This window comes from Equus quagga, chromosome 14 (genome assembly GCF_021613505.1).
Source record: "Equus quagga isolate Etosha38 chromosome 14, UCLA_HA_Equagga_1.0, whole genome shotgun sequence".
In the NCBI taxonomy this organism is placed as follows: domain Eukaryota; kingdom Metazoa; phylum Chordata; class Mammalia; order Perissodactyla; family Equidae; genus Equus; species Equus quagga.
The window spans coordinates 46,211,698-46,239,643 of NC_060280.1; the positions used below are offsets into that span (position 1 = coordinate 46,211,698).

Below are 27,946 nucleotides of genomic sequence, written 5' to 3' on the forward strand. Positions count from 1 at the left end.
TTCCATACGTGCAGTAAATATTTTAGTTACACACACACTTTGACATTCCTTCAGAAAGTGAGCCCCTGCCAAGACATATTTGGTAGTTTTGTAGAGTTAAGTGAGCATGATGATGATGGGGAGCTGTTATACAGATTTTATTTAGATTTCCAGATGATTCTTTAACAACTGATATTAAAATATTAGTCATCTTGGGATCAGAAGAAAGTTTTGTCCTCGGTTAAAAAACTGGTTTTAAGACAGGAAGTAGGAATCATACTGGGCATTTCTCTCAGTGGAGCTCCATTAACAGACTGTTCTAAAGCCCTGGGATTTAATATGTTTTGTAAATCTTATGATAAAGTGACTTCATAATGTAATATCCATTTTTTTTGAATGACTCCAAGTTGCAAAATACAAAATCAATGCAAATAAATTTCAAGAAGACAGAAATACCTACATGAACAGACAAAAACATTATAGGTAATAGATGATGCAAAGGAATTGCTAAAACAAACAAGTGAAAACAAACAGAATCAGGTTATAAGCTGGCTGATGTGATTTGGGAAAGGCCTGGGAGTCCCTGTAGCCTATTCTTTTTTTTTTAAAGATTTTATTTTTTTCCTTTTTCTCCCCAAAGCCCCCCGGTACATAGTTGTATATTCTTCGTTGTGGTCCGTCTAGTTGTGGCATGTGGGACGCTGCCTCAGCATGGTTTGATGAGCAGTGCCATGTCCGCACCCAGGATTCGAACCAACGAAACACTGGGCCGCTTGCAGCAGAGCGCCAGAACTTAACCACTCCGCCACGGGGCCAGCCCCCCTGTAGCCTATTCTTATTGAGAGACGTTAGCATATAAAGTTCTTGACACATCCGTAAAGGTGTTGGAAAATACTGTTCTGCTTACACCAAACACTTATCCAGGAGGTAGTCTAACTAGAAAAAAAGAGACTTAAGCAAAGTAAATAAATTTGGGGATGATAATTCTATAAAGAGTTATAAAAGGAAAATAGGGCAGGTTTTTAAACCTAAGACAATGTGGGAAAACAAAACGCCTGGGCAGATGTGGAATTCCTCTCCTCCCGCTGCAAACACATAGATATGTTGGATTAAAAATATATATTTTATATACCATATATAAATTAAATTAAACTCATATTTCAGCAAAAAAGTAAGAGAGGAAAATTTTCCAGTGCCAGAAATATATAAGAAACCAATAGCCAAAGCCACATAGACACTAGGGTCTAGGGCTGTAACCTGCCTGGGGATAGGAGTCAAAGTTACATACCCTATTCAAGACATGAAACTGGAACTAGGCTTACCAAGTAAAACTGGGAGCTGGCAAATTGCTGCAGCACTGGTGAACCAGGCAGGAAAACTACCTGCAAGTTGTTATAGGAAGTAGCTGCCCACACCATGTCATGAGTGGAAATAGTAATCCACCAGAAGTAAGCCTAGAGCTGTCATCTTTCCTTTGTATGAGTCCAAATTTGCACTGCTTTCTCCCTGTGGAAACCCTGAACTGAGAAAAGATCTCAGAAACTAGTCCAGAATCATTGAACTCTTTAGGGCTCTGGCAGAAGCAACTGAAACAGTAATCCTATTAGATTTTTTTTTTTTTTTTGCAACAAAACACCATGGACCTCTTATGAAGAGCTCACCAGCAAAAATTGCAGAGCACTTAAGTACCCACCACCTTAAAATCCATCAGTAGAAGCAACAAAGTAAACTGAAAACCCAAATAAAATAGAGAAATCTTAAAGGAACTTTAAGATAAGCATGTCTAAACAATTGGAAGATAAAAAAGAATTCCACAAGAGAAAAAACAAGGAGAATCTGAAATAGAACCAAATAGAAATGCTAGAAAAGAAAAAAGTCATTGAATTGAAAAAAAGAAAAACACCTCAACAAACAAGTAGACTAGACATAGCTAAAGAGAGGGCTAGTGGATTGGAAGATAGATCTAAGGAGCTCACCTAGAATGTGATATAGAGAGTTAATGAGGTATAAAATATGAAAAAGACACAGAAAAGACAGAAGGAGAGGCTTTGATGTATATCTTATTGGATCCTCAGAGGAGAGAATTGAAAGTTCATGGAAGATCAATATGTCATGTTATAAAACATCCTTTGGTATTTTTTTCAGAGATTTAATACTGGATTAGATAAACCTTGGGGGATTTCTCTCTTTTTTTTATTTTGTGTTTTAATTTTGCCTAGTAGCATTCATACTAATTTATCTACATTAGTGTACTGAACTAAGGTTATGACCAAACAAGCCAAGCCTAGAATGCCTGACAAAGATTTTCTGCAAGAAGTTGTCCTGTGCTTTCTGGTCCCTGATGGATGGGGACGCCCTATGTGGATCATCAGAGTTCTCTCTCCATCATTCAGCCACAGTTGATTGGACAGGGGTGAGCATTTAACTCAAGGATAGTTATTCTATAGGCTTGGCTTGACATGACTTGATAGAAAAAGAGGAGCTGGACAAATCAGCTGAGAGCATTTGAAGTAGGAAATTAAGTAACGGAAGAAGCCAAAATTGAAGGTTAATGGTATGATCAATGGCTAAAGAGGTCGTGATGGTCCTTGTACAAGCTCAAGTTATGATGGAACAGAGACTATGAGTAAGCAGAAGCCATGAAGTAGAGAAGAGTTATGCAGAAAGAAGTAGGTGAAGAAGCCAAAAGGGAGAGATAGAAAAAGTCCAACAGGTCAAAGGTGGCTGAGTCTTATTAATGGCAGTCATTAATGTCTACTTAGTCTCAACCACAGACTCTTGCTGCCAAAATTCCCTAAAGCTGCCTGGAATCCATTTCTACTTCCAGCAATACCTACCTACACTACAGTTCCTGGGTGTTTGTGAAGGCTACTGGTTCAACTTTTCTTGGTTTCTATGGCTTTGTATCCTTCCATTGAACCCATCTTTACAGGAGACAACATGAAGGAGCCTTCATTCATTGAAAATACAGAGTCTTAAGGAACACATTCCAGATTCAGTTGAGCTATGCAGTTTATCCAGGTTACCTTGGCTATATGGAGTCCCCTTCCTAACTGGTTAACTCCATTCTGTGGACTCAGAGCAGAGGAGGTTGTGGTGAGGAGACTGATTTTTTAGTTTTTCTCTGAGAAGTTTCACTGTGCTTGCTGTTCTCTGCTACCCCTGCTGATATAGAGAAGAAAAAGGGGGTAGCCAAGTGAGGTGCTAATAGGAACAGTGCCTCCTGAGGACCAGCCCACTGACCAGTTTCTACTGGTGCTAGTGTCCTGGAAACAACCCTAGCCAGTTGCCCACTGCCTGTGCTGCCACATTTTGTGGACTGTGAATCTAGTGGCAAAGGCAAAAAGGAGGCTAGAGGGCCAGTCTGCGCATGCTCCCTTTTACCTTCTCCTTTCCATTCTCTCTTCAGTCTGGTGTCTGCAACACCGAAGGGCTCAGATATCAGCTTCTCTCCCTGAAACCTTAAGGAACTCCATTTCTCTCGTGACACAGAGAGAAAAGGAGTCTACAGGAGGGGAGTATTTTTTTCGACTCTCTGATAGAGAAAACTGGGACAGCAATGGCCATTAAGATGGGGGAAAGTACAGCTTAGTAATGAAGAACATATGCTTTAGGAACAAGAAGACTGACCTCAGTTCAAATCCTGTTTCTGCTAATTACTGGATGACTTTGGAAATGTTTCTTCATCTTTCTGTGTCTTAGTTTCCCCATCTGTAAAGTAAGGTAAAAATACCTTCTGTGTATTGTTATATTGAAGAAATTTACTTGGTAGTTCAAAAAATATTAGTCCCTGACCCCCTCACTCCATCACTATCTAGGTGCAGTGTGCAGGCATTCTGTCTTGATTTCAAACACTATGTTCTCTCTTGTCATCTTGGTCATGGGACCAAATTTGAGGTTCATAAGAATATAGTGACCATGGATATGGGATTCTGAAGAAAGCAAGGAGAAGAGAAGGAAGATGTGCTCTCTCTGCTTTCATATCCAGAGCATATAGTTTAGTCACTGCTTTGCCTGCCCTGGGCAGGCACAGGACAGGCAGTGCACAGGGCCCATGTGGAATTATGCCCTGACCTGTCCAGACACCTCGATTCCATCCTGGCCTACTTCCATGTGCCTGTGAAGTGTGGGCAGAAAAGGCTTAACCTGACTGCCAGGTGCATGGCTGTGGCAGAAATCTGAAGCCCTGTGAACTCAAGTGACCTGAGAGGATGCAGAAGCAACCAGCTAAGTCTCCTCTGACCTTGGTGCCTTGGCAGGCCATGCTCTCAAGTTTGGGAATAAATCAACTCACAGTCCTAGTTTCTGCCTAAGAGCAGCATATTGTGTTGTTTCTTGCACACACACACACATGCATGTGTACACTCAATCTCTGTCTCATTCACTTCTCTCCCTTTCTTCCCCTTATGTTTTATCCCTCCGTTTTTCTCCTCCTGCTTCTCTCTCTTTTGCTCCTTCCCCTTCCTCATCCAAGAGCCTCTCTTCTCTGCTCATGTTCCAGCCCTGCCATCTGTCCCTGTAAGAGCTGTTTGATCCCTGGGTGGCCCCTGGACTGAAGACAAACCAGCATGCTGCTCCACATTCTGTCACAGGGCTACCAATTAAAAAAAGGGGATAAAGAAGCTATACTGAGCTAAATGCAGACACAATGCCCTAGTAACCATGGAGATACATGCATCTTAAAATCCCTGACCTTACACCCAAGACTCCATGATCTTGGCTCTGCCATTTCCTGATCTCATGATTCAAGAATGAGGCTGGTATTTCCATGGGGTATGTCTTTCAGCTATAGGAGAGCAGCAGCAGAAGCTTTACAAAATGAATGAGCTTCTTATCTCTGTCCTATGGGGATGTGGTGGAAGCGGAGAACATCTAGGATCATTGCTAATTCTAAGAGCAGGGAAGGGATGGAGCAACCTTGAGGGGTGAGGCTATGAATTACCTCGTTGGACTTCAGTAAATATTCCTGCTTTCACACCAATTGCTCATCCATTGGCCTTGCCAACCTTACACACACATCTGAGCATGCCTACGTGTGCCATGGCAGAGTTGGAGAAATTCACAGTTGGTTGCCTTCCCGACAAGAAGTGCAACAAGATCCACATGGCCTTGACTCCCTTGGGTTTAGTGAGTAGCGCCAGCTCTAGGGAATCAATTAGTAAGAATTTACTTATTTTAATTAGTTTTTTTTGTTTGTTTTCTTTTGAAAGTAACAAGTTATAAATAATTTTTGGGTTGATGTGAGTAGGAGAGGTGCAGGGAGAGAAACAAGAAAATAGAGGAAAAAAATCTCTCTTGCATCCCCAGGGATCAAACAACCATTGCAGACATTTTCATGTGCTTCCTTACAAAGTTTTTCTTTCCTATTTTTAGACTTAAAAAAATTGTCCTCATTTAATTTTATATCCTTCCTTTTGCTTTCAACATATATTTCTCCATCATTAGAAATTCTTCGTAATTACAAATACTTTTTAATGGCTTTGAGATATTTCTCTAAGGGATAAAACATCATTTAATTAACCTTTCCTGTTTTTGAAAACTAGGTTCGTTCCACTGCCGGCTTTTATAACTCCTGCCATGATGACCATCTCAGGGCATATAGATTAACAAGAGTGCCTTGGGATGCTAGTATGTGTCAGCCCTTGGCTGGGTCCTATGGGAAAGATACATGATCCCTGGTGTCAAGGAATTTACAGTCTGGTTTAGGAGCTAAAAACATACTCCTGGGTCAGTCCTGAGCTCTTTCCTTGTATCCTTTCAGATTGGCAAAGGGAAAGTATATATTATACTGCTGAGCTAAAAAAAAAAACAAAAAAGCAGAACCAAGAAGGGGGGGATATAGATTTTGATCATTATTAGTACATAGTACATATCTAGTTTGACCTAGACAGAAAATGAATTGTTAATAATAAATATATGGGGAGATTAAGTTCAAACAGCAGTTGGCCAAATTTGAATTTTACCTTGGCTTGGTAAGTATCTAATAACTGATGACAAACTATACATTTTTTCATCTAATTTAGAGCTCCAATTAGAGTTGATTGTTTATCGTATATCCCAAAGTGTGTAAACATTCATTAAGAATGTATTTATTATATTGCAGCCTGCCTTGGTGTCTGATTATCTGAATCGCAGTTCTGATTTTTATGGGCCTGTTGAGACCTACTTTCCCCTTGTTTTCATTTTTAAAATTAACTTGAATCTTATAGAAAAACATTCTAAAAAAGAGCTATGAAATTCATAAAGCCATAAGAGATTAAAAATGAATGTCACGATGGTGTATTTGTGCATGTACAACTGTGTGCATGTGTGGGTACGTGTGAGTGTGTGCTTGTGCACGTGTGTATGATGGAGTGTTACTGCAGAGCAGGAGTGGAATATACACAGGGAGTCAAATAGGAAACAGCCTATTTGAAAGACACTTTCAAACACCAGGATTGTGGAAGATTAGAATGAAATGTGTGTGCATGAGAGAACCAAGCCCTTCCAAACCTAAGCATTGGAAGTGTTAGTGTCCTAGGGACTTCTCTAGAGTCTTGGCAGAATAATTCAAGTACACCCTCTCTGCTGTGAACAGGGATGCACTTAACACTTGTTCTGTTCTTTCAGATTGATGACCCCAACAGCAGTCTTGAGGAGGTCACTAATGAGGCTGATGCCGTCACTTCTGTGAAGAATCTGGGAAGCAAGCAAGCTTTAAATACAGACTACCTGGATTCTGATTACGAAAGAGGACAGCTGTACCCGTTCTCCCTTAGCAGTGATTTCCACCCCACCACATTCGCTCTGACAAATGCAGCTCCAATGACCCCATCCTTCCGGGAACGTTGGTACATGAATCTCAACAGCTTAATGGACCAGGCCCTGACCCCGCAGTGCGGCGATGGGGAAGACCTATATATCATCACAGGCGCCGTGCCCTCAGACCGCAAAGTTAAAGACAAAATGACCGTCCCTGAGTTTGTTTGGCTGGCGGCCTGTTGTGCTGTCCCTGGAGGAGGCTGGGCCATGGGCTTTGTCAAGCACACCCGGGATGGTGATGTCATAGAGGACGTGATGGTGAAAGAACTTGAGAAACTGCTTCCATTTAACCCTCAGCTGTTCCAGAACAACTGTGGTGAAACTGAACAAGACACAGAGAAAATGAAAAAAATCCTGGAAATGGTTAACCAAGTCCAGGATGAAGAGCGAATGGTACAATCTAAAGAGGGCTCAGTGCCCCTCTCCAGCACAAGGAGCAAGAAGTCTGCTCTGTTGCCTCCAGAAGCATTGGAGGAAAGGAGTAGCTTTTTGAGAAAACTCATGGGCTTCATTGCTACCCCATTCATCAAGCTTTTCCAATTAATTTATTACCTTGTAGTAGAAATCCTGAAGAACATTGTGTATTTCCTGTGGTATGTTACCAAGCAAGTGATTAACGGCATAGAAAGTTGCCTTTACCGCCTGGGTTCAGCCACCATCTCATACTTCATGGCCATTGGGGAAGAGTTGGCAAGCATTCCCTGGAAAGTAGTCAAAGTCATAGTCAAAATCATCAGGGCCATTCTCCGGATCCTTTGTTGTCTGCTGAAGGCCATTTGCCGTATTCTGGGCATCCCTGTCCGAGTCCTTCTGGATGTGGCCACTTTCCCTGTGTACACTATGGGTGCAGTTCCAATTGTGTTCAAGGACATTGCAATGGGCCTTGGTGGCACCATCTGTTTGCTCTTTGACACTGCTCTTGGCACCATGGGTGGCCTATTTCAGCTTGTTTTTAGTGTCTGCAAGAGGATTGGCTACAAGGTTAATTTTGCCAATTCTGAGGAATTATAGAACTCAAACCGATAGTGTCCAGTCACAGTGAATTTGATTTTTTTTTAATAGAGAAAGCTGGAGTATTTTGTCTTTACCATGGGTTTTTGTTCACTGTCAGTTATCACACTTTGGCCTTTGGTGGGGGTGTCTGCGTGTTTTTGCAAAAGAAGATGGTACAATTCAGACTTGACTCAAGAGAAATGTTCAGGCTAGGATTATGTGTAGGTCATCTGCCATGATACCGGCAAACTTCCAGGGCATTAGAATCTTCAGTTATTCACGCTGATGCAGATGACCACCTAAGATGCTCTGGTGTTCGTTTGTGATAATTAAAATTTACAGAGGAGAGAAGAGTTAGAAAGAGGACAACTTTAAACCAAAGGGTTTCTGAGAAAAGGAGAGAGGAATCTTGTTCCTCCTGTTATTCTCTGAGACTTAAAGCAAAACCGATATAAATATTCTTGGCTAATTTGTTATCATTTCTATTTCTCTCCAACTCAACTGACCTTGGTGAAGTGCAGACACGCTTCTCTGTTGAAATAACTTTCTTAGGATATAGAACGTACTATATCTCTTAGCTTTCCATGGCTCCCAAGGACCTATAGGTTTGTTGGTTTGTTTCTCCAAAGTTGAATTTTGCTCCATTTTTCAAGTAGGTAATGATAAGCATTTTATGCCAAATGTGGCATAACAAATTTTGAATGAAGGGCAAAGATCATTTGCCCCTTGAACAGTGGAAGACAGTCCTCTTGTGTGTAAAGAAGAGAGCACGAGGTCAGAGCCCTGCTCTAAGTAGGTGCTGTAGGTCTGATGACATCCTTAGCGAAGCTTGGATTAACTTGACATAGATTAAATCTCTGGCTGACAAGATTGAGCTCGAAGACCTATATGTTAAGCTAATATGAAAATTCATATTCTGAAACATACTAGATCAGTCTTTTTTATACATCAAGCAAGTACCCAATACAGTAAAACACTCTGATGCTGTACTTAAATGATTGTTTTGGCATAAATGTATAGAAAAGATCTACAAAAGAAAAACTATTCTAGCAATCTTGGAAAAAAGAAAAAATATTCTTATACATATATATCCAAGTTTATATATGTATAAACTTAATTAAGAATCATTCTCTCTTAGGAACTTATTTTTATAGTGTGTTTGAGGCTAGAAAACATAACACTCCCTTAGTACAAATTTGATTTGAGAGCTCATCTCCGATTTTTTGATCAAGCACTTGTCATTTTACGTCTTGCACTGAAAATAAGAGGAGAAAGCAGAGTCTCCTAAACTTTGCCCTGCCTTCCACAGCTGAGATGGAATCATCTGGATTTTTCTGTGTTATAACAAGTTGCTGTGAGGTAGAAAGGGGCCAAGTATAAAATACTGATCTTAGGGGTACAGGCCACCCTTCATCCAAAAGTTAGATGCAAAAAAAGTTAGATGTAAAGATCCCTTTCTGGGATCCAGAAAGGCGATAAGGAGCGAATGATGGGTTAACTATTTGCATCAGGTTGATGGATGAGGAATGTGAGTGTAGTGAGAGTTACATTTTGCATAAAAATAATTCACTTGCACCCAAAGTAGAAGACTAGGCAGAAAGCTACCATCCTGATCAATTTGTGATGCAAGGTTGGGGAATACGACATCAGACTGGTCCATGATAGGGAGCTATGCACTAGATTTATCTAAAAATCTTAAGCAGTATTTTACCAACACTTCTGTTTGTGAGCATAAACATCTGTAGTTGGGCTTCCCTTCACTTCAGCAGTGTGAAGGTACATGGCAAGGTGAGGGCCTGGTACTGATCGGTCAAGAATCCTGCTGGATGAAAGAAAGAGACGCTTAGAAGTGACCAGAGAGGTGGTCTGGCCAAACCCTCATTTGATGAGGAACCTGAGGCACAGGGAGGCAACAGACTGGCCTGTAGTTTCATTGCTAACTGACAGCAGATCAGGAGACAAGGTCTTTTGCACATGTCCCATCACCCTTGGCATATCAGATATGTGGTGTGTATGCTACTATTCAGCTGCCTTCCTGGACCAAGGCAGAGTTTTCTCCATCATTCATCAAACAGACTCTAGGCCCCGACTAATCAGTTGGATTTGGCCTATGGGATGAAACAATTAGCCATCCATGCACAACATCGTGCTTACTGCCTCCCAAGGAATCTCTAGTCCCCAAGAGTATGTATTTGCACACTGAAAGGCCCAGAGAGGGCATTCATGGCAGCTTGAGCCCCTTGGCACCATGCAAGGAACAGGGCATCCAAACTGCTTCTGGAGAGCTCTTTGGAAATGTCTTCTTTTTTACTTCTAGTTGTTTAGTGTCTTATTTATTTATTCTTGCGTGACCTTGTTTGAAATCTCAAAAGTGATGATAAAGCAAAAAAAATATCCTTAAGGTTAGGTGGCTGAGACCATTTGCTCTGGACCACTGGTGTTAGCTGTGCCTCCTGTTGACTGGCTTTGCTGTGTTGGGCCTGAAGCTCCAGCAGGTGGCTAGACTGCTGGCCTATTCCCAACAAACTATTTTGAGCTTTGAGGTGGGAGTTTGGGTTGTTGGACCCTATCTCTGGTAAAGGTTTCTCTGTGGCTCTGTATGTTCTCAGGCCCTGGGGGAGGCCAGCCTCCCCAATAACTCTTCGTTATTATGGAGCTGATTTTCTAGTTTGTGGATCAGCCATGCCTTTGGACACTCCTCTTTTCCATTGTGCCTTTTGATTGTTGGCTTCTCCTCTACATCAGCACAGCACTTCCCCCTAAATGCAGATTAGGGAGTTGGAAAAAGGAACTAGAGTGAAACACTTATTCATTCAGTCATTCAGTCATCTATCAAACATGGCTTTGAACATCAAGGTTGCAGAGATCAAGAATACATGGATTCCATCTTTGAGTTCAACTCTAGTTGGGACAACAGATGGTACAGATGATACGTGTGACCCATCATGGTAAGTGCTGCAATAAAGGTACTAGCAGCATGCTTCCTAGAGCACAGGAGAAAAAACCGTAAAACCATGGGAATTAGGGAAGCCTTTACAGAGGGTGTGACAAAGGTCAATTTGACATTTTCAAGCTATGTACAATGCTGTGCACCTTGTAATGCTCAATAAAGTAATTATTGACAACTCATTAGCTGTTTTGTAAAATATTTAAAGAGGGAGAATCCTAATGGTTGAAATAAAGTTTAGGGATCATCTGTGATTTTAGTTTTTTTTCCATTTTCTTCTTGATCCACATTAACTCAAGCTGTTTCTGCTCACATCTGGCTTTTGTTTATTTTTTTAAAATTTTGAATCATACTTGAGAAGACAGAAGATTAGATCAGTGAAACAGGACTTAGAACTACTTTTCAATGTTGTTTCTCTGAGAAGCTATTTGGGACATCAAGTATTTGTGATATGTCCTTCATAAATAAGCACCAAAGGCTTATTGCTTCACTGATTCTGAATCACATGGAAAGCCCCAGTACATAGTTGTATATCCTATTTGTAGGTCCTTCTAGTTCTTGTATGTGGGATGCCACCTCAGCATGGCTTGATGAGTGGTGCTAGGTCCGCGCCCAGGACCTGAACCGGCGAACCCCAGGCTGCCAAAGCAGAGCACACAAACTTAACCACTAGGTCACCGCTGGCCCCAGAAACACTCTTAATTATTTGCTAATCCATTAGGAAACTCCCACAGTGTGAGAAAGAACAAGCAGTCCCTGAAGAGGAATGTCCTCTCTATGGCATTTGGTAGGGCGCCCCCTCCAGAGTGGAGGTGGCAGTAGGGTGGCTGCCTTCCCACTGTGGGCAGGCTCTTATGTGGGATTCTGTGTCTTGTTCAGCATTTCACCTAAGCTCACCACACAGTACGTGTTTTTCAAAATGTTACACTATGAGCAATATAATGTGGACTCTCTGACTTTCATAAATGGGTTCTCAGACTTCTGATTGTCTCTTGCCATAGGCATTTTCCCCCAGATCATGGCTTTATTTCTAACTATTACACTCCAAACCAATTATTTTTAAGCTTAAATTTCAACAAAGAAAGCGCTCATGACCACTTGTCACTGTTGATTGTGTTCAGTGTGTAGAAATCCGGAGGGCAGTATGACTAATGGTTAAGAGCCAGGGCTCTGGAGTCAAAAGGACTTGGGCCCAAACCCTGGCTTCACCACATACTAACTGTGTGGTCTTGGGCAAGTTGCTTTCCACCAACAGCCTCAGTTTCTCCATGTAGAAAATGGGGCTCATTATTAGTACCTACCTCAGAGGGTTGTTATGAGAATTAAATGAATGAACGAGGATAAAGCATTCATTACCATGCCTGGCACATGGTAAGTGCTCAGTGAATGTTAGTTGTTGCTGCTGTTCCTGTTGTTGGTAATAATATCCACACATCTTGGGTGAAATTGACTGGAAGTTGCCTTAGAGCTCAGGATGTTTCTAGGTCAGAGCTAGAAGGACCAGGGTTAAAATATGGTCTGGGAGTTGACGTCATGAATGGAAATGAAGGAATCCAGAGCCTCATCAGTGAGACAAGATATCTGAAGAAACATGTGAGGGTTGGACCTAGAATGTAGAAAAAGGAGAGTCTAAGAACAGGAACTCTCCACATTTCCAGCACTATTCAAGAAGGGAGACGTGAACATTTCTGGAGTAAAGAGGCATTTTCTTCCAGGTCCCTTGCTTTCTAAGTCCATGGTCTTATAACAGATTCAGCTTCCCCCAAACCCTATTACTTGGAAGAGAGTGAACTAGAAGAGAGAATGTACATTTTAGCTACCAAAAAGGATGATGACCCTCACCATAAATAGTCATTCTTCTTTATTCATCAGCCTCTTGTGAGTTAAGGCATTAGGAATTAGTGCCCAAAGACAATTGAGCCTGGGGTATTGATAGGTGGAATTGCTGGACCCCTATAGTTGATCCCTAGGCCCTGTACTAGAATGGTCACCCACCTTCCACCTACCAACTCACATTTGCTAGGTACAGTCTCCAAGAAGCCCTGCCTGTTGTCCTCAGTACCACCTTTGGGTGGTCTCATCCCATCTATAATACCTACATCCAAAGCAGAGTCTGATAACACAATCGGACTTTCCAGGCTTGAGAATGATATAAAACGGCATGCTATCTCTGAAGACTGCATCATAATTTTTTAAAATAAAAGATTATTTTTAGGGGCTGTCCTGATTGTGCAGCAGTTAAGTTCGCATGTTCCGCTCTACCGGCCCAGGGTTCACCAGTTCAGATCCTGGGTGTGGACATGGCATCACTTGGCATGCCATGCTGTGGTAGGCGTCCCACATATAAAGTAGAGGAAGATGGGCATGGATGTTAGCTCAGGGCCAGTCTTCCTCAGCAAAAAGAGGAGGATTGGCAGCAGTTAGCTCAGGGCTAATCTGCCTCAAAAAAAAAAGTGCAAAAAAAAGATTATAAAGAAGAATTCATGCTAATCAGATGAACCAAAGGATAATTTTGACCATTAATTAAGAAATTATTCTATATATCCTGATTTGGCCTACTTAATTGATCACTCTGGTTCAAACACTGAAAAAGAGTCATGCTGGTGGATGCTCAGAGCTTGTGGACTTAGCTCCTGAACACCCTTTTCGTCGACAAGTTCCCCTCTCTCCTCCTGACCAACTTACTAGGCATCTTTTCATCCCTCTCTGCCTCCCGCTCCAAATGATGCACATAGTAGGTACCTTCTAAGTTTTTAAGATTTGACTGTTCAGGACCGGTCTTGCTTCTTTTTATCTTGATAGAGTTACACCTCCAAAAACATCACTTTTTCAACCCAGAGCCCCTTCCTTATGAACAGCTGCTCAGACAGCCCCAGCCAGGAGGGGTCCCGCCTCATGGGCACCTTAAACACAACCAGGAGGCTCCTGAGCAATGGAGGAGAAGTTTATGAGCGTAACAAGGGGACTTGAGCCCATGCAACCACCCAGAGGTAAACTTACATGATTTTAAAAGTATATAAAAATATAATTCATGCTTAATGAAATATAATCTGGGCCAGCCCAATGGCACAGCAATTAAGTTCACACGTTCCACTTCGGTGCCCCGGGTTCGCCGGTTCAGATGCCGGGTACAGACATGGCACTGCTTGGCAAGTCATGCTGTGGTAGGCATCCCACATATAAAGTGGAGGAAGATGGGCACGGATGTTAGCTCAGGGCCAGCCTTCCTCAGCAAAAAGAGGAGGATTGGCAGCAGATGTTAGCTCAGGGCTAATCTTCCTCAAAAAGAAAAGAAAGAAATATAATCCACAATAATTTAGTGGTAGTGAGGGAAGGTGATGCCTGAAGATGTTTCAAACCAGCTCTCATTAAGTTTCTCGTGCATATCTATAAGCCGTTCATAAACACAAGTATAATTTTGGACACTCCTTGCCAATCTGAAAAAGTTGGTCAGCTTCCTTTTCATCTGAAGATGGTAGACTCACCGATAGAGAACCCTAGAGTTTGCAGAAGTACTCTCGTCTGTGGGGATTCATCTGATCTTCCCAGACATCGCATAGGCTAGAGTATTGGCAGGAACACCCACAGTCATCCAGACTTTGACAGCAGGAGTCTAGGGCTCCTGTCCTCTTTCCTTAGAGAGTATTTGATTCTCTTTTGGGTAGGAAAAGGGCACACTTACTAAGATGAACCAACGTTCAGTAAAAAAACAGATATTTTTTTTTAAATTTTATGGGTGCAAAGAGAAGTTCCATCCAGTACTATATAGAACAATACTACTCTGATCTGGAATGTCGCTATCTAGAACCGTCTTGATGACTCAGTGTTATAGGAGAGGCCATGTCCTAACAAGAGCTTCCAGAATTTCTGGCATCTTTGGAAGGAAAAAGGAGCTCAAGATCAAATTTGTCATGAATTCTGCACTAAAGTGTTTGTATAAAGAGCTATGGTATAGGGTTTGTGCTTTTAAAATTTTGTTTGTTTCTTTGTTTTGAAGCGTGCACTCTGGATTCTGTAGACCTGGGTTCAAGGTTTCATTCTCCTACAACACTTTGGGGAAAGTTGCCAAACCTTTGTGAGCTTTAATTCCTTATCTATAAAGTGTGGATAATAAAAATATCAATCTCATAGGCTTTTTGTAAGGATCAAATGAGATAATATGATTTGTGAATTATAAAGTATCATAGAAATAAAAGATTTATTACTATGAAAGTCTCCGGTGTTGGTTCTATTTTATTAAAAATTGGTGCATGTCAAAAAAAAAAAAAAAGGGGGAACGGCTCCGTGGCCGAGTGGTTAAGTTTGCGTGCTCCACTGCGGCGGCCCAGGGTTCGGATCCTGGGCGCCGACATGGCACCACTAGTCAGGCAACGTTGAGGTGGCATCCCACATCCCACAACTAGAAGGACCTGCAACTAAGATATACAACTATGTAGGTGGTTTGGGGAGATAAAGCAGAAAAAAAAAATTGGTGCATGCTTCATTTTTTAGTAGGTGAGTAGACACAAATGAAAATTAAAGCAGTTATCCAGAAAGTGTAAATGGCTTAGCCAAAAATTGGGTTTGACAGTAAATGTTGAACATTGTGTCCTGACAAGGCTCTGAACTTAAGGTCCTCAGAATTCTGCCTCCTATCTATCCTTAAGTCCTATTTTCTTAAAAGCTAACAAGTCATACCTTCAGTAGACTGCTCTGCGCACACCTCACGCCCATTTGCTTTCCTCCTGTGGGTCAGCTGAGTCTCTGAAATATTAGGCATTGAAAAGAAGACACCATATGAGTCATGTAACAATAGGAGCTGAACAAGAAACAGGTGCCAAAGAGTGAAAAGTCACAGGTGAGCCTCTGGGAACTGGCAGGAGACGCCCAGACCTCCCCTGGCAGCCTGCAAACTGAAGGCCAGCTCAGGCCTGCCACTGAGTCATCTGTTCCCAAGAACACCAGATCCTGGGATTATGTTCCTGGAAGTTGTCTCAAGTGTGTGTTTCCCAAGATAGTCGTTGACTAGGCATACTCAAGTGTATCCTGTTCACTGCATCTAGAAGGAAACTTCCAGAGAAGTGGAAGTCCTGGAGGTGAGCAGTCAGCAGGCTGGTACAAAGCGGGTGAACCTGGGACATACGAGTCCTAAGTTTACTTGCTGTGAGTTACCGCACCTTTTCTGGATGTCATCATTGGTATATTTGCAAAACAAGAGGGGATGGACAGGCCCATCTCTAGGGTCTTGCCAAACTGCACGTAGTAAATCTTTGCTTTTTAACAAGCACTTTTGTATCACTGAGTCGCAGGAATTCTGATCAAGGTTTATCAACTTTCTCTCCTGTCTGTGGGTTACCAAAAGTCAGAGAAATCCCCTGGGACATTATTCGGAAGGATGGTGAATGATTAGTCCTGGAAACGTCATTGTCATCATCATCATCATCATCATCATCATCATCATTATCAGCATTTCTTTTTCCCAGACTTGCAAAATTAATTAGTGGGGTTCCCCTCAGCAGTAGCTAACCTGAGAGCATTTAAGAGATGTCGGTGGTGCTCCTTGCTCCCAAATAACTCCACCAGCGCCTGCAGCGTTGCCAGGAACCTCACCCTTGGCACCCTTCCCTTACCTGCCTCTGTTTCCTACGAAAATACAAATAGTCTGAGGAGACTTAGCACACTGTGTCAACACTAGCAACTTAGAATAAATGATCTTATGTAATCTCTCCCACCAGCGGGAATAACTCCTTCACACAGTAATTGTTTTGATAGGCGAGAGGCATGGTGGGAAGCTCTGTGCTAAAGATCAAGAGAGGCTGTCTTAGACCAGCTTCCCCTTACCCAGGCGAGCCCTTTACCATGACGCCTGGGGACAAAGTGAGGTGTCCTCTAAGATCTTAGAAATAACACCAACAAATTGCTCTCTACATGTCGAATAGAAGATCAGCCCATAATAGATCAAAGTAGAAATACACACCTGAAAGAAGTAATAAGGCTCACAGATAGATATGAATGAAATGAGACCACGTTAGGGATCAGCAAACCAAAGTGGCTACAGGAGCTAAGCAAGTAACTTAAAGGAGCAAAGTGGGTCAGGTCAGAGAGGTGATAGAGAAATGACGGGGCCCATGACAAACTGTCTACTCAGCTCCAGCTGATTATGGTCTTGTAAAAACGCTGACCCAGAGTGCCCAGAGCTTCTATTTCTTTAAGAGAAGTCAGAAACCAAAATATCTGTGGTTAAGATGTAGTCCACTGATAAATGTGAAAGGGCTCGATAAACCATAAGACACCTTTTATATTTAATGGGCATAATTATGTGCCCTAAATCAAGCTGTGAGTCATCTATGAGGGACTACTGTAGATGTCTATCTTGCACTGTTGGTGGAAACGTAAAATGGTACAACCGCTTCGGAAAACTGGCACAGCCTTAAAATGTTAAACATATACCCACCATATGATTCAGTCATTCCACTCCCAGGTATTTATCCAAGAGAAAAGAAAACATACATCCACACAAAGACTTGTTCATGTGTGCTCAGAGCAGCTTTATTTGTAATATTCCAGAACTGGAAACAACTCAAATATTTAGTGACAGGTGAGTAGACAAACAAATTATGGTATATCCACACAATGGAATAATAGTCAGCAATAAAAAGGAATTGGCACAGGCGGAGGGCACTAGGGGTCAAGTGGTGTACTTACAACATGACTAATAATGATGTACAACTGTAATTTCACAAGGATGTTAACTTTCATAACCTTAATAAAAAAATTTAAAAATAAAAAATAAATTAAAAAAAGGAATTGGCACACAACCACTCAGGTAGATCGCCAAATAACTCTGAGTTAATGAAGCTAGACAAGAGAAAAAGAATATATTATATGATTTCATTAATATAGAATTCTAGAAAATGTAAATTAATCTATAGCTACAGAAAGCAGGTCAACGTTTGCCTGGTGGTAGGGATGGGAGAGGTGGGGAAGGATTACAAAGAGCATGAAGAAATTTCAGGCTGATGTCTGTGTTCGCTATCTTGATTGTGGTGGTGGGTTGGGATGTATACTTACGTCAAAACTCATCAAATTATGAAATTTGGGCAGTTTGTTGTATATCAATTATACAACGTATACAATACAATGTATATCAATGCAACTATTAAAAAAATACTGATGTCTGGATCTCAGGCTCCAAGATTCTGACTTAATTGGTGTGGGCATCAGTATTGATTAAAAACTTCCTATAGGATTATGTTGTACAGCCAGAGTTGGTTCCATGATTCTAGGTCATTACATTTGCCTTGGGCCAGGTACTTTGGGACAGCCCTTCCCCACTTTGTGGACTAGAATAGAAGGGGATGGTCCCACAATACAAAGGGATGCAAAGTGCTCAGATCCCTTGCCTCAGTACCCAGGCATCAGGCCTGGCCACCACCTGGAAGCTGGAGCTACTTTGACCAATCACAGAACAGAAGCATCTCTCCACCCTCAACGTTTATCTATCTACTCCAGCCAGCCTGATGCCTTCTTGTGACTTCACTTTCTTTTCAAAGCTGCCTTCAGTGAGCGTGTTGATGATATTTAAAGCAGATAAAGATGTCCGTTGGAAGGATTTACATGTGTAGAGACAGTGTGACTTACCCCAGTCAGTTGCCTCCTAGTAACACTTGTTGGTACAACCATGGGCTTGATAAGAAGCTGATACCAGATGCTTAGGCTTCAGAGGTAAGGGAGCAACTGTGGATCCAGAATCCCAGGAAGTGTAAGAGAAATGCTCCCCAATCTGCTGCTCCCAGTGATGGCAGCACAACTTGACCAGTAGTGTTGACCAGGGAACATGGCAGCTGAGAACTCCAACTAGGAGTTCCAACTCATTTTGCCAAAGCTCTTTCTACTTAGCCTGGAGACACGGTGAAAAAGATATTCCTTCAAATTCCATTCTGTTTTTTGTAAGTTTGGGAAAGTTACTTACCCTCTCTTTGCCTTCATTTCCTCACCTGTAAAATGGAGATAACAAAGTCTTTCTCACTTTCTTCAACAGAGTTATTGTGGGGATCAAACGGGAAAATGGATGTGATCATGCCTTATAAACACAAAGGAATTTTTAATTACCATGATTATCCCAGTGTTTTACAGAAGGGAGAAGCAAAGGTGTAGACTCAATTGGGAAGAAACTGGATGAGTCTGAGGAGTGACATCATTGCAATCTCCAGAAACTGGACTGGCTGTTTACATGAGTTGGCTGGTGTCATAATCACAGTGATAACAATAAAAACAATAACATCTAAAATTTATTGAACACATGTTCTAGACACTCTTTTAAGGTGGGCGTCTATTTTTTTACAAAGGATTTTCACAGAGGAGGGCGCTGAGGATTAGGGAAGTTAACAACTTGTCCAAGGTCACACAGTAAGTGGACTTGGGTCTTGACATGCCACAGCCCAGCTCCATGGTTATAACCAGCTAAGCTTCCTTCTAGAGGGAGACTTTCTCTCTCTCTCCTGAGAGGGACTCTCTCTCAGCTGAATATTTTAAGAAATGACTTAGATACTCTCTGCAGGCATTCTCTTTCAATCCCAAAGCAGTCAGGGCTCTGCTAGGAATCAGGAGACATAGATGTATGTTCTAGAATATTGTCTGCTATCTGGAGATGAGAGAGGGTGTTTATGATTGATTTTCAATACAAATATTTTTACTTAGCTTCCCAAAATAAACCTTGTGAAATAAGATTAGTGTTATCAGATAGTTTGCAAAATGTAGGGTGGTCTGCCTTGTAGAGTTTCTGGTTTATATTCATTTGTTGAACACTTCATGCCCACCATGCTGTTTATTAGGCACAGAGGGTAGACCAAAAGTACAGTTGTGTACTTGCCTTTACGGTGCTTATACTGTACACCTTGCAGACTATGGTTGGGGAGACTGATACATGTAATATGGCAGCCAAAGAGCTAACATCCTTAAAATATACATATCTCACAAAAATGCCTAAGAACATCATTGCCAATTTTTTGTTGTTACATAAAGTCACAGTTTATCTTTTTGAAAGGAATAAGTTTATAGAAAGGCACATTAGGAATGCAATCTTTCCTACATGACATATTTTATTTATGCATATTTTTCTGTCAAAAGTTTTTTTAACGGGCAAAGGATTTCAAAATAACATAAGTTCCCATTTTGAGAAGGGAAAATGCAAAATCATTACCAAAAAAACCCCTTATCTTTAAGAAGGGACTCAGATCTATAAACGCGTTTATCCACTGTAACTAGAGGTGAGGTTGTAGAACAGGGGCTACCTGCTGCACCTCCTGGCTGGAAAACCCCATCATTGTGGACAGACGCTTACCTCCTGTCTTCCCTGAGTCATTCCAGCCCCCATGTGAGTTGTTTGATTTCAAAGGACTCTGAAGAGTCATCTCCAGGAAAATGAAGATTGAGTAGCACCGATCGTAAGCATCGTGGGGACCCTGAAAATACTTGAGGTGGATTCCATCAAAGAGGGGACATGCCTAGGTAGTCTTGGGGAGTCTCACAGCCTTGACAGTTTGACAGCAAAACAGTCCAGATGGAAAAACTGTATAGTCCCTTGCTCATCTTGGAGAAAATGCAATCTTCCTTTGAGAAGGACCAAGGACTTGGGCTCAACTGGCAGCCTGAGCTGCCTCTTGAAGTCCCTCTTGTTCCCTTCAACCTTGGGCCTGTGTAACCACTGCCCAGGAACTGTCCTGTGACTCTTCCCATGCCTCTGTCTGCAGAGATAAAACTGAATCGGATGAGGAAGCTATCCTCTAGGAACTCACGGTCAAGTTTCGTCTCATTGGTCAGTTCATCAAATGTCCTTGCCTCCTAGCTTGTTTACTTACACATTCCCAGAACAATGTGACCCTGGAGAAATATCCACTTATTACAGGCTGGTACTGTGTTGTGAGAGTGAGAAGATGGATGAAAAGTGCTTAGACTGTTGGGAACATAGAAAGTGCTTTCTAAATAGCCTCTGTTATGCCAGCAGTGTCGGGAGCAATCATCCTCTTCTTCCGAGCTCCACTGGCGGGCTGTTGAGGCAGGGTGTGAGGTCCACCTGCAGACTTCTGATACTCTTGCAAGAGCTCACATGCCGCAGCCCTGTGAGCCACGTTCTTGCTTGGAGAAGCATTTCATGCTGCTACTTCAAGCTGTTGGGTTGGATGAAGAAGATAAGGAAGATGATCTGATCATCAACACACATTTCTCTCCAGTACAAGTACATAAGGACAGAAACGGAGAATTACTCACTTAGGGAAATTAGATGTTGTATAGGCATTTCTCCAAATGCTGACATTATGTAAGGACATGACATTGCTTTCTTTACAAGACAGAGTGAAAACAATTTTAGGGGGTTGGCTTAGAATGAGTCAGTGAAAAGAGCAAAGAAGGAATCAACTGTTCAATAAAGAGAAACTATGTCTATCTCCACTGAGGGAGACAGTATTTTGAATATAATGAAAATGCAGCTGATCTGTGAAGAAACTCTCAAGATCTATTTAGATTATTTTTAATTACTGAAAACGTAAGCAGACCTCATCACTAAAAACTATTTTCTTCCTAACCTTCATATTCATTTCTTCATAACCTTCCTAACCTTCACAAATATTCTTTCCTGTGAATAAGTATGCTAATCAATCTCTTAGGCAATGTCCAAATATCCAGACAGGCTTAGCTGGATGCAGGTAAATGCTGATCATGGCTAAGCTCAATCCCATTAGCTGCGCATTGCCTAAAAAAAATAGAGGTGATCCTCTTATGGACTGAAGAAGGAGTTTCCTGAAGCCCTGAGAGGACCCTTACCCTGTTGCGTTCCCCTCAGAGCTCTCTAATGGCACCATCCTGAGCAGGGACCTGAGAAACTGGCTGTACCCTCTGATGTGGTTTCTTCTTCCTGCCCATTAAAGCACAGAGGCCTGACATGCTGCTGCTCTGGCAGCAGCTCTGCCACTCTCAGCAGTCATGTATTTGAAATGTCACTTGTCACTGGTGCCAATGAGAGCTTCGAATTCAGTTGCAAGTGTTGCCAGAAGCCATGGAAGCCTGGCAGGGCCAGTGGCAGGAAAATGAAGGTTGTGGACTGTGATGTGAGCTGATCATGATGTGAGCTATCTACACTACTAAATTGGGGAAGGAGGAAGAGGAAGAGGATGGAAATTTGCATATGAAGCATGAACTGGATGGGAAAGCTGACAGAGGCCTTTTAGACCAATGACAAATGGAAATGAGAATGAAGGCCTATCTTTTCACAGGCTCTTGTCTTGACTCCATGGATCCATCTCTCTCTAGGAGGGGTCATGATTTCCCACATCCTTCTCATCTTAGGAGGGAAACACCTCGGACCCATCTCTTCTGAGAAGGGTCCATTAAAACCCTCCGGACACATCTCAATCCAGCAGAGCTCTCAACTCCTCAGAAACAATGCAAATAGAACATAGTTAGAAATCAACATTTCCCAGGTGCATCTTTTCTTAGAAGAACTAATCGTGTCTTCCAAGAGCCATCTCTCCCTGTGAGGACCTACCATAACTTTCCAGACACTTCTCAACCCAGGAGGGCTCTTGACTCCTCAGAAACTTCCCTGCAACCCAGGAAGACCTGTCATAAACCCAGTTGTGGCTTTTAATATCCATCACTTCCTGCCTAGAACCAAAAGCAATGAGATATCAGAAAGAGCCTCCAGCAAGTTGTCTTCACATTGGACAGGCTGAGGACTTTCTCATCAGTCCCTCCCAAAGGACAGCAAATATAAAGACCATTCAGACTCTGTCCACCATTAAAAAAAGAAAAATAAAAAACAAGCAAAATCCTACTCAGGACATAAGAAGCAGGATGATTTCCAAGGCTCTTTCCTTGGCCGTAGGGAGTTTTGGATAAGCTCTTCATCTAGAAGTCATCCCTCAGACTCTGCTTCCCACCAGAATGAGAGCAGGAAGACCTCTGACTCAGACCCATCTCCTTTGTGGAATAGACCTTGACTGTGGAGCTCTGATTCTGACTCCAACAGGAAACAGAAGACCAACTTTGCTGATTCCAATCCAACCTCACTCACTCCAAATGAGTCGGTCTCTTGGAAATAAGGTTGGGCACAGGTTTTCTGGGGCTCAAACAGAGTTGTTATTAACTGACATGCAGTGAGAATCATAGAACTTCAAGAAGTGAGACAAAGAAACCATGAAGTTTGAAGCTGAATTCTAAAATGCCCAACCCGTATTTTAAGATAAGCCAGTTATAGGAGGAACTTGAAACTAAATTGTTTGGAGCAAAGGAGAAAAGTAGAGAAGATGAGGAGTCTGTTCAGTGGGGAAAAGGGCTGGTTCAGAGTCAGCCAGAACAACAGAATGTGGAGGAAACAATGATGGAGATGCAGAAGCCACTGGACAAGACGAACACTTGTATTGGATGTTCAGAAAACAAGACAGGGGATCCTATGGCCAAATTTATTAAGAAAAATATGTTAAGGAGAACAGGGATAAGAAAGGGAAGTCCTGCTGCAGTGGCATGGCAGCTCCTCCCAAGAGATTCAATATCTGGCCTGGGTACCACAAGGATGGAGTAGACAAACCCAGTGTATTTGAATCAAAGCATTTTGCACCCTCACAAGCAAGAAAGGAGTGGAAGAATTTGCCTACAAGTGGAGTGTTGAGGATATATAACTCTTGTGACTGAGGATATGGGCATAAGGTATAGACGCCAGCTGCTGCATCTGCCCTGACTCACAGGGCCCACCCGGACCAGCAGCAACTCACTGGGCACCAACTTTGATCCTAGAAGAATCTGGGACTGGAAGTTCTGACTAGGGGCACCGTGAGCTTCTTAGGTTTTAAATAGAGGAAACACTGACTGTTCAGTACCCTTAGTACATGTGGAGTTTGTTCTGGTTAGGGTTTTTCATTCTTTTAATTTTCTTTTTTTATTAGGAAAACAAAGCACACAGATCCTCAAGCTGGACTTCTTGCATCATCGAGGTGTAGACACAAGACCAGAATTTGGCAGTGTCCTCCTCCTTAAAGAGCAACCAGCAGCACAGAGAGCATTTCTAGAAGTTGGCTATAAAGACCATTGAAATCAACAAGATTCCATATTTCATGAGCAATAACATGGGATCATACGAATGCAAATTCTATCTGACCCTTCATAACAACAAGGTGAGTTATACAACACATACTCAAAGGAAAAAGCAAACCAATTTGGTCCAGAGATTAGCCAAGGCGTCTGCAGCCCAGCCAGAGCTGGACAAAGTCTAGGTAGAGATGCAGAAGCTAATGAAAATCAGCACTTTGGGCTACAAATAACCAAGCAGAGACATTTAGCTGGGGGCTGCAGAGTCTCCTTCTTGTCCAGATTGACTAGAAACTGCCCAGGGCATCATGCCCTGCCTTGCTTCATTTCTGTTTAGGAACAGAGGATTGAACCCCCAGATAGGTGCTGAAAGTACCTGCCAATGGCCACTGGGTTCCACAAGAGCATCATCTCCAAGGTGTTGAGCAGAGAGGACATGTTTTGGACACACCGGAAAAGTTTTCCCTCCACTTCCCCTTTAAGAGGAGAAGCCACCACTGGATGTCCTGGTGTGAAGGAGTGCCACTCTTACTGCTAAATAGATTTTCCCTTTAGCCATCACTGCCCTGAATTTTCCGCCCATCATTTTTTGCACCCTAAGAGCCCCCTGGACTCCTCTGTAACCTCTGCAGCTCTCCAGATCTAATCCTGAAATCCCGGAACCAGGAATCTACCACCAACTTCTGGGGTCTCCTCCCACATCCTGGGGTCATCCTCCATCTCTGTGTTCACAGCTGACTAGAAGTCCATTACCAACCACTGCAGTTCACTCCCAGGTGCCAGAGGCCCACCAGCTTCTGGGGTTCATCCTGCAGCTTCTGGGGTTCACCCCAGCCTCTTAGAGTACATCCCACTGACCCAGGTGTACAGTGATTCCCAACTCCCCAGTGATAGGGTGCCCACTCATCCCTGAAGTTCCTGAAAACATTCCTCCTCCTCTTTTAAATAAAAAGCTTGGCCCTTTCCCCACCAATTTTTCTTTTTCCTTCTGATTTCCCATATTTTCTTCCATTGGAAAGCTCTGGTGATTTTGTATACGGGACAGCACTATCCCCCACCCAACGATATGAATACATCATAGCAACAAAAAATATAATAATGTCCTAAATAAAAGAGCCCCTTACTATGTTTTATATAAACTACAATTACAGCCATGCAGAGAAATATTGATACAAACAAACAAACAAGTGATAACATTTTCAAATAAGGAGGAAGAGAATGAGGAGAAGGGATCTGACTTTGATTAGAGAGAAACTATAGAGCCACGAGGCAAACTTTGGTCTATTCATGCCCATTGCTCCTGCCCGCTGGACCTGTGAGGTATGGCTGGAGCTCTCCGCAGGTGAATCAGGCTGAGAAGAAAGGGCCCAGTTCAGACGGCTGGGGGCTCTGCTCCAGTGGGTTACATTCTCTTGGTTTCTCAAGAGAAGAAGACAAGAGCTTTTTCAGAGGTGACACAGAACTAATGTTTATCATTTAAAATAAAAATTCTAAGCCCTAGATGTATGTGAAGCTCATGGAGTGTGAAATGTTTTTAAAGATAATTTTAAGAAGCCATAAAATGTGGCTATATGCGGAAAACAGTGATGGCTCAATAGATTGTGGCAGCTACTAACTACTTGGCCGTAATGAACTCAACATGAACTCTTTCAGAGTTTTAAAAAACTGGTTTCACCTGCCCATTAAAACCGTAGCCTATTAAAACTTGAGAAAGCAGCTTACGCTGGTAATTTTCCCTGCTATCTTTGTTTGAAGTGAACTTGAATTAAAGGAATCTTTGGCATTTTTCTGAACCCACGCGTAATGGGATGCATTTTTTGGTTGTTCTTTTCTTTTCTTTTCTTTTCTTTCTCTCTCTCTCTCGTTTTTTTTTTTTTTTTGGTTGCTCTAGGAGTTGGGGCCCTAATGATGAACAAGACCGAGGCACCATCCTCAGAGAGCCTGGAGTCTGGTGCTCAAGTGCAGGCAAATCCGCCTTCCTTGATAAGGGTTAGCATGAGCAGAGATGGGTAAGTGGACGTGTAAATAGTCGACATCAGGATATGGAGCAAGAAGACCAAGAGTCCAAGAACTCCCACTCAAAATACAAGTTAGTACACAGACAATATGTCAGCAGGAGCCAGGGCGCAGGCAAGCTGAATTACCAGAGTTGGCTGACAATGAAATCACTCACCTCATTCAACATGGGGGAAACATGTCCCTCTTCTCTGCATATACTACACTGTGCAGAAACTGTCCATGTGTTTGCCTCTGGCAACAGACTGTGTCTTAGTCATCTTTTTATCCCACTTTCCAGCATTACCCATCAACAACACTTCCTGGCACAGTGCAGGGGTTAATAAATAATCATTGGATTAAACAAACATTCAAGAAAGAATGTCCTCACTGGGTGGGAGTTTGAACTAGAAGAATTCCAAGATTCCTCTCTACTCGGAGATTCTATGATTGTGTATACAGCCTGGCATGTGACAGGTGCTCACCGAATATTAAATCAGATGATGCCCGCTTAGTATTGAGGTCCTTTGTACCCCTGTGTTATCACCCCACATCATCAGCTTACCCTCTTCTACAAGGGTAGTAATCATTTACAGAGCACTTTGTTATGCAATCTGCATGCATCATCTCATTTAATCTTCACAACCACCCTAGGAGGTAGCGTCCTGGTTTCTATTGCTGCATAACAAACCACCCCATAACTTAAGGTTTAAAACAGTTTATTATTATCTGCCCTGGTTTATGGGTTGACTGGGCTCAGTGGGGCCATCTTTTTGGGGGTCCTATGGGGTTGCACTCAGATGTTGGCTGAGGCCACAGGCATCTGAAGGCCCAAAGGGGCTGGACGCCCAAGATGGCTCACTCACTTGGCTGGCAGTTGATGTTAATCGTTAACCAAACACTGACATTGTGACCTCTCCAACTGCTTGGGCTTCTCACAGCCCGGTGGCTGGGTTCCAACAGGGAACCTTCCAAGATGCCCAGACAAAGTGATTTAGCCTTATATGATCTAGCCTTGGAAGTTCCAGAATGTCACTTCTGCCACACTCTACTGGCCAAGCAAGTCACTGAAGTTAGCCCAAGATGCAGGGGGATGAGAATTAGACTCCATCTATTAATGGAGGAACGGCAAGGTCATTTCAGAAGAGCAGCTGGGATGGGAAATATTCCTGTAGGCATTTAAGGAAAACACCATCTGCCACAAAGATGGGCTATGACGTCCCATTCTGCAGGTGAGGACATTTTGCAATGGTTAGCTAGGTTATATGGTTAGCTTGCTTGTTTAAGGTCAACCAAATCCAGACTCCCTCTGATTTCTTAACCATTATACTTCGCTTAAGACAGTGTTCTAAAACTTTAACAGTGAAAGAGTTACCCTTCTCTAAGATGCAGGATTATTTTCAGGAATATAAAAACATAAATTCTACTAAAATTGATAAACTAGAAATATAAGTTCCAGTAGGATTTGGGATGTGGGATGTTATGTTTGAGAAATCCTATTGAAGGAAGAACTGACGTTGGTTGGGCTGCTTCAGTGGTCCGGGTACTCATACACCATATATAAACTCACTTAATCTTCACAATAATCTCTTTCCCCAGATGAAAAATTAAATTTAGAAGGAATAAATAACTTGCCCAAAGCTACATAGCCACCAAGTGACAGAGCCAGGATTTGAACACAGGTGTGTCTCGGCCCACTTTCCATGTAGCTCCCTGTTGCAGGTTTGGATCCCCAGAAATCAGTCTCTCAGATGAGATAAACATGAAGGAGGTTAGTTGAGGTGTGCTCAGGGGCAACAGCTGTAAAGGAAGGGAAAGATGCAGGATGGGGCAAAGGAACAGGTGGGCTAGGATGCAGCATAACAAAGGGCCCAGCAGGCCCACGGTGAGCTCTGACACTGGGATAGCCCTTCAGCATGGGCCCGAATAGAGGGCAAGGGGTCTGAACCTTTATTGCCACCCCGTTGCCCCCAGCAGGCATCACAGTAAATGGTTGCTGAGTAAACAAATGCATCCAGCAGTCAATCCAGATTGAACTGTAAAGGGAGGCAGCATCACAGAGGGGAGGGACCACTGATGTGTGAGGGCACGAGCACTGGCTCTGGACCAGCAGAGGCTTTCCTGCAGGACATGAGAATGTTCTGGGCGCCAACTCCCAGACAGTCCCCAAAA

At 42.5% G+C, this 27,946-nt stretch overlaps 1 protein-coding gene across 1 annotated transcript in view; it reads left to right on the top strand.

The window, feature by feature from the left end:
• Positions 1-10,902, top strand: part of ENDOD1 (endonuclease domain containing 1) — a 38,963-nt gene extending 28,061 nt beyond the window's left edge. Inside the window, exon 2 of the mRNA XM_046685294.1 lies at positions 6,589-10,902. Coding sequence (XP_046541250.1) covers positions 6,589-7,791 — 1,203 coding nt within the window. The 3' untranslated portion in view covers positions 7,792-10,902. The remainder of the gene's footprint in view (positions 1-6,588) is intronic.
• Positions 10,903-27,946: the final 17,044 nt, after the last annotated feature.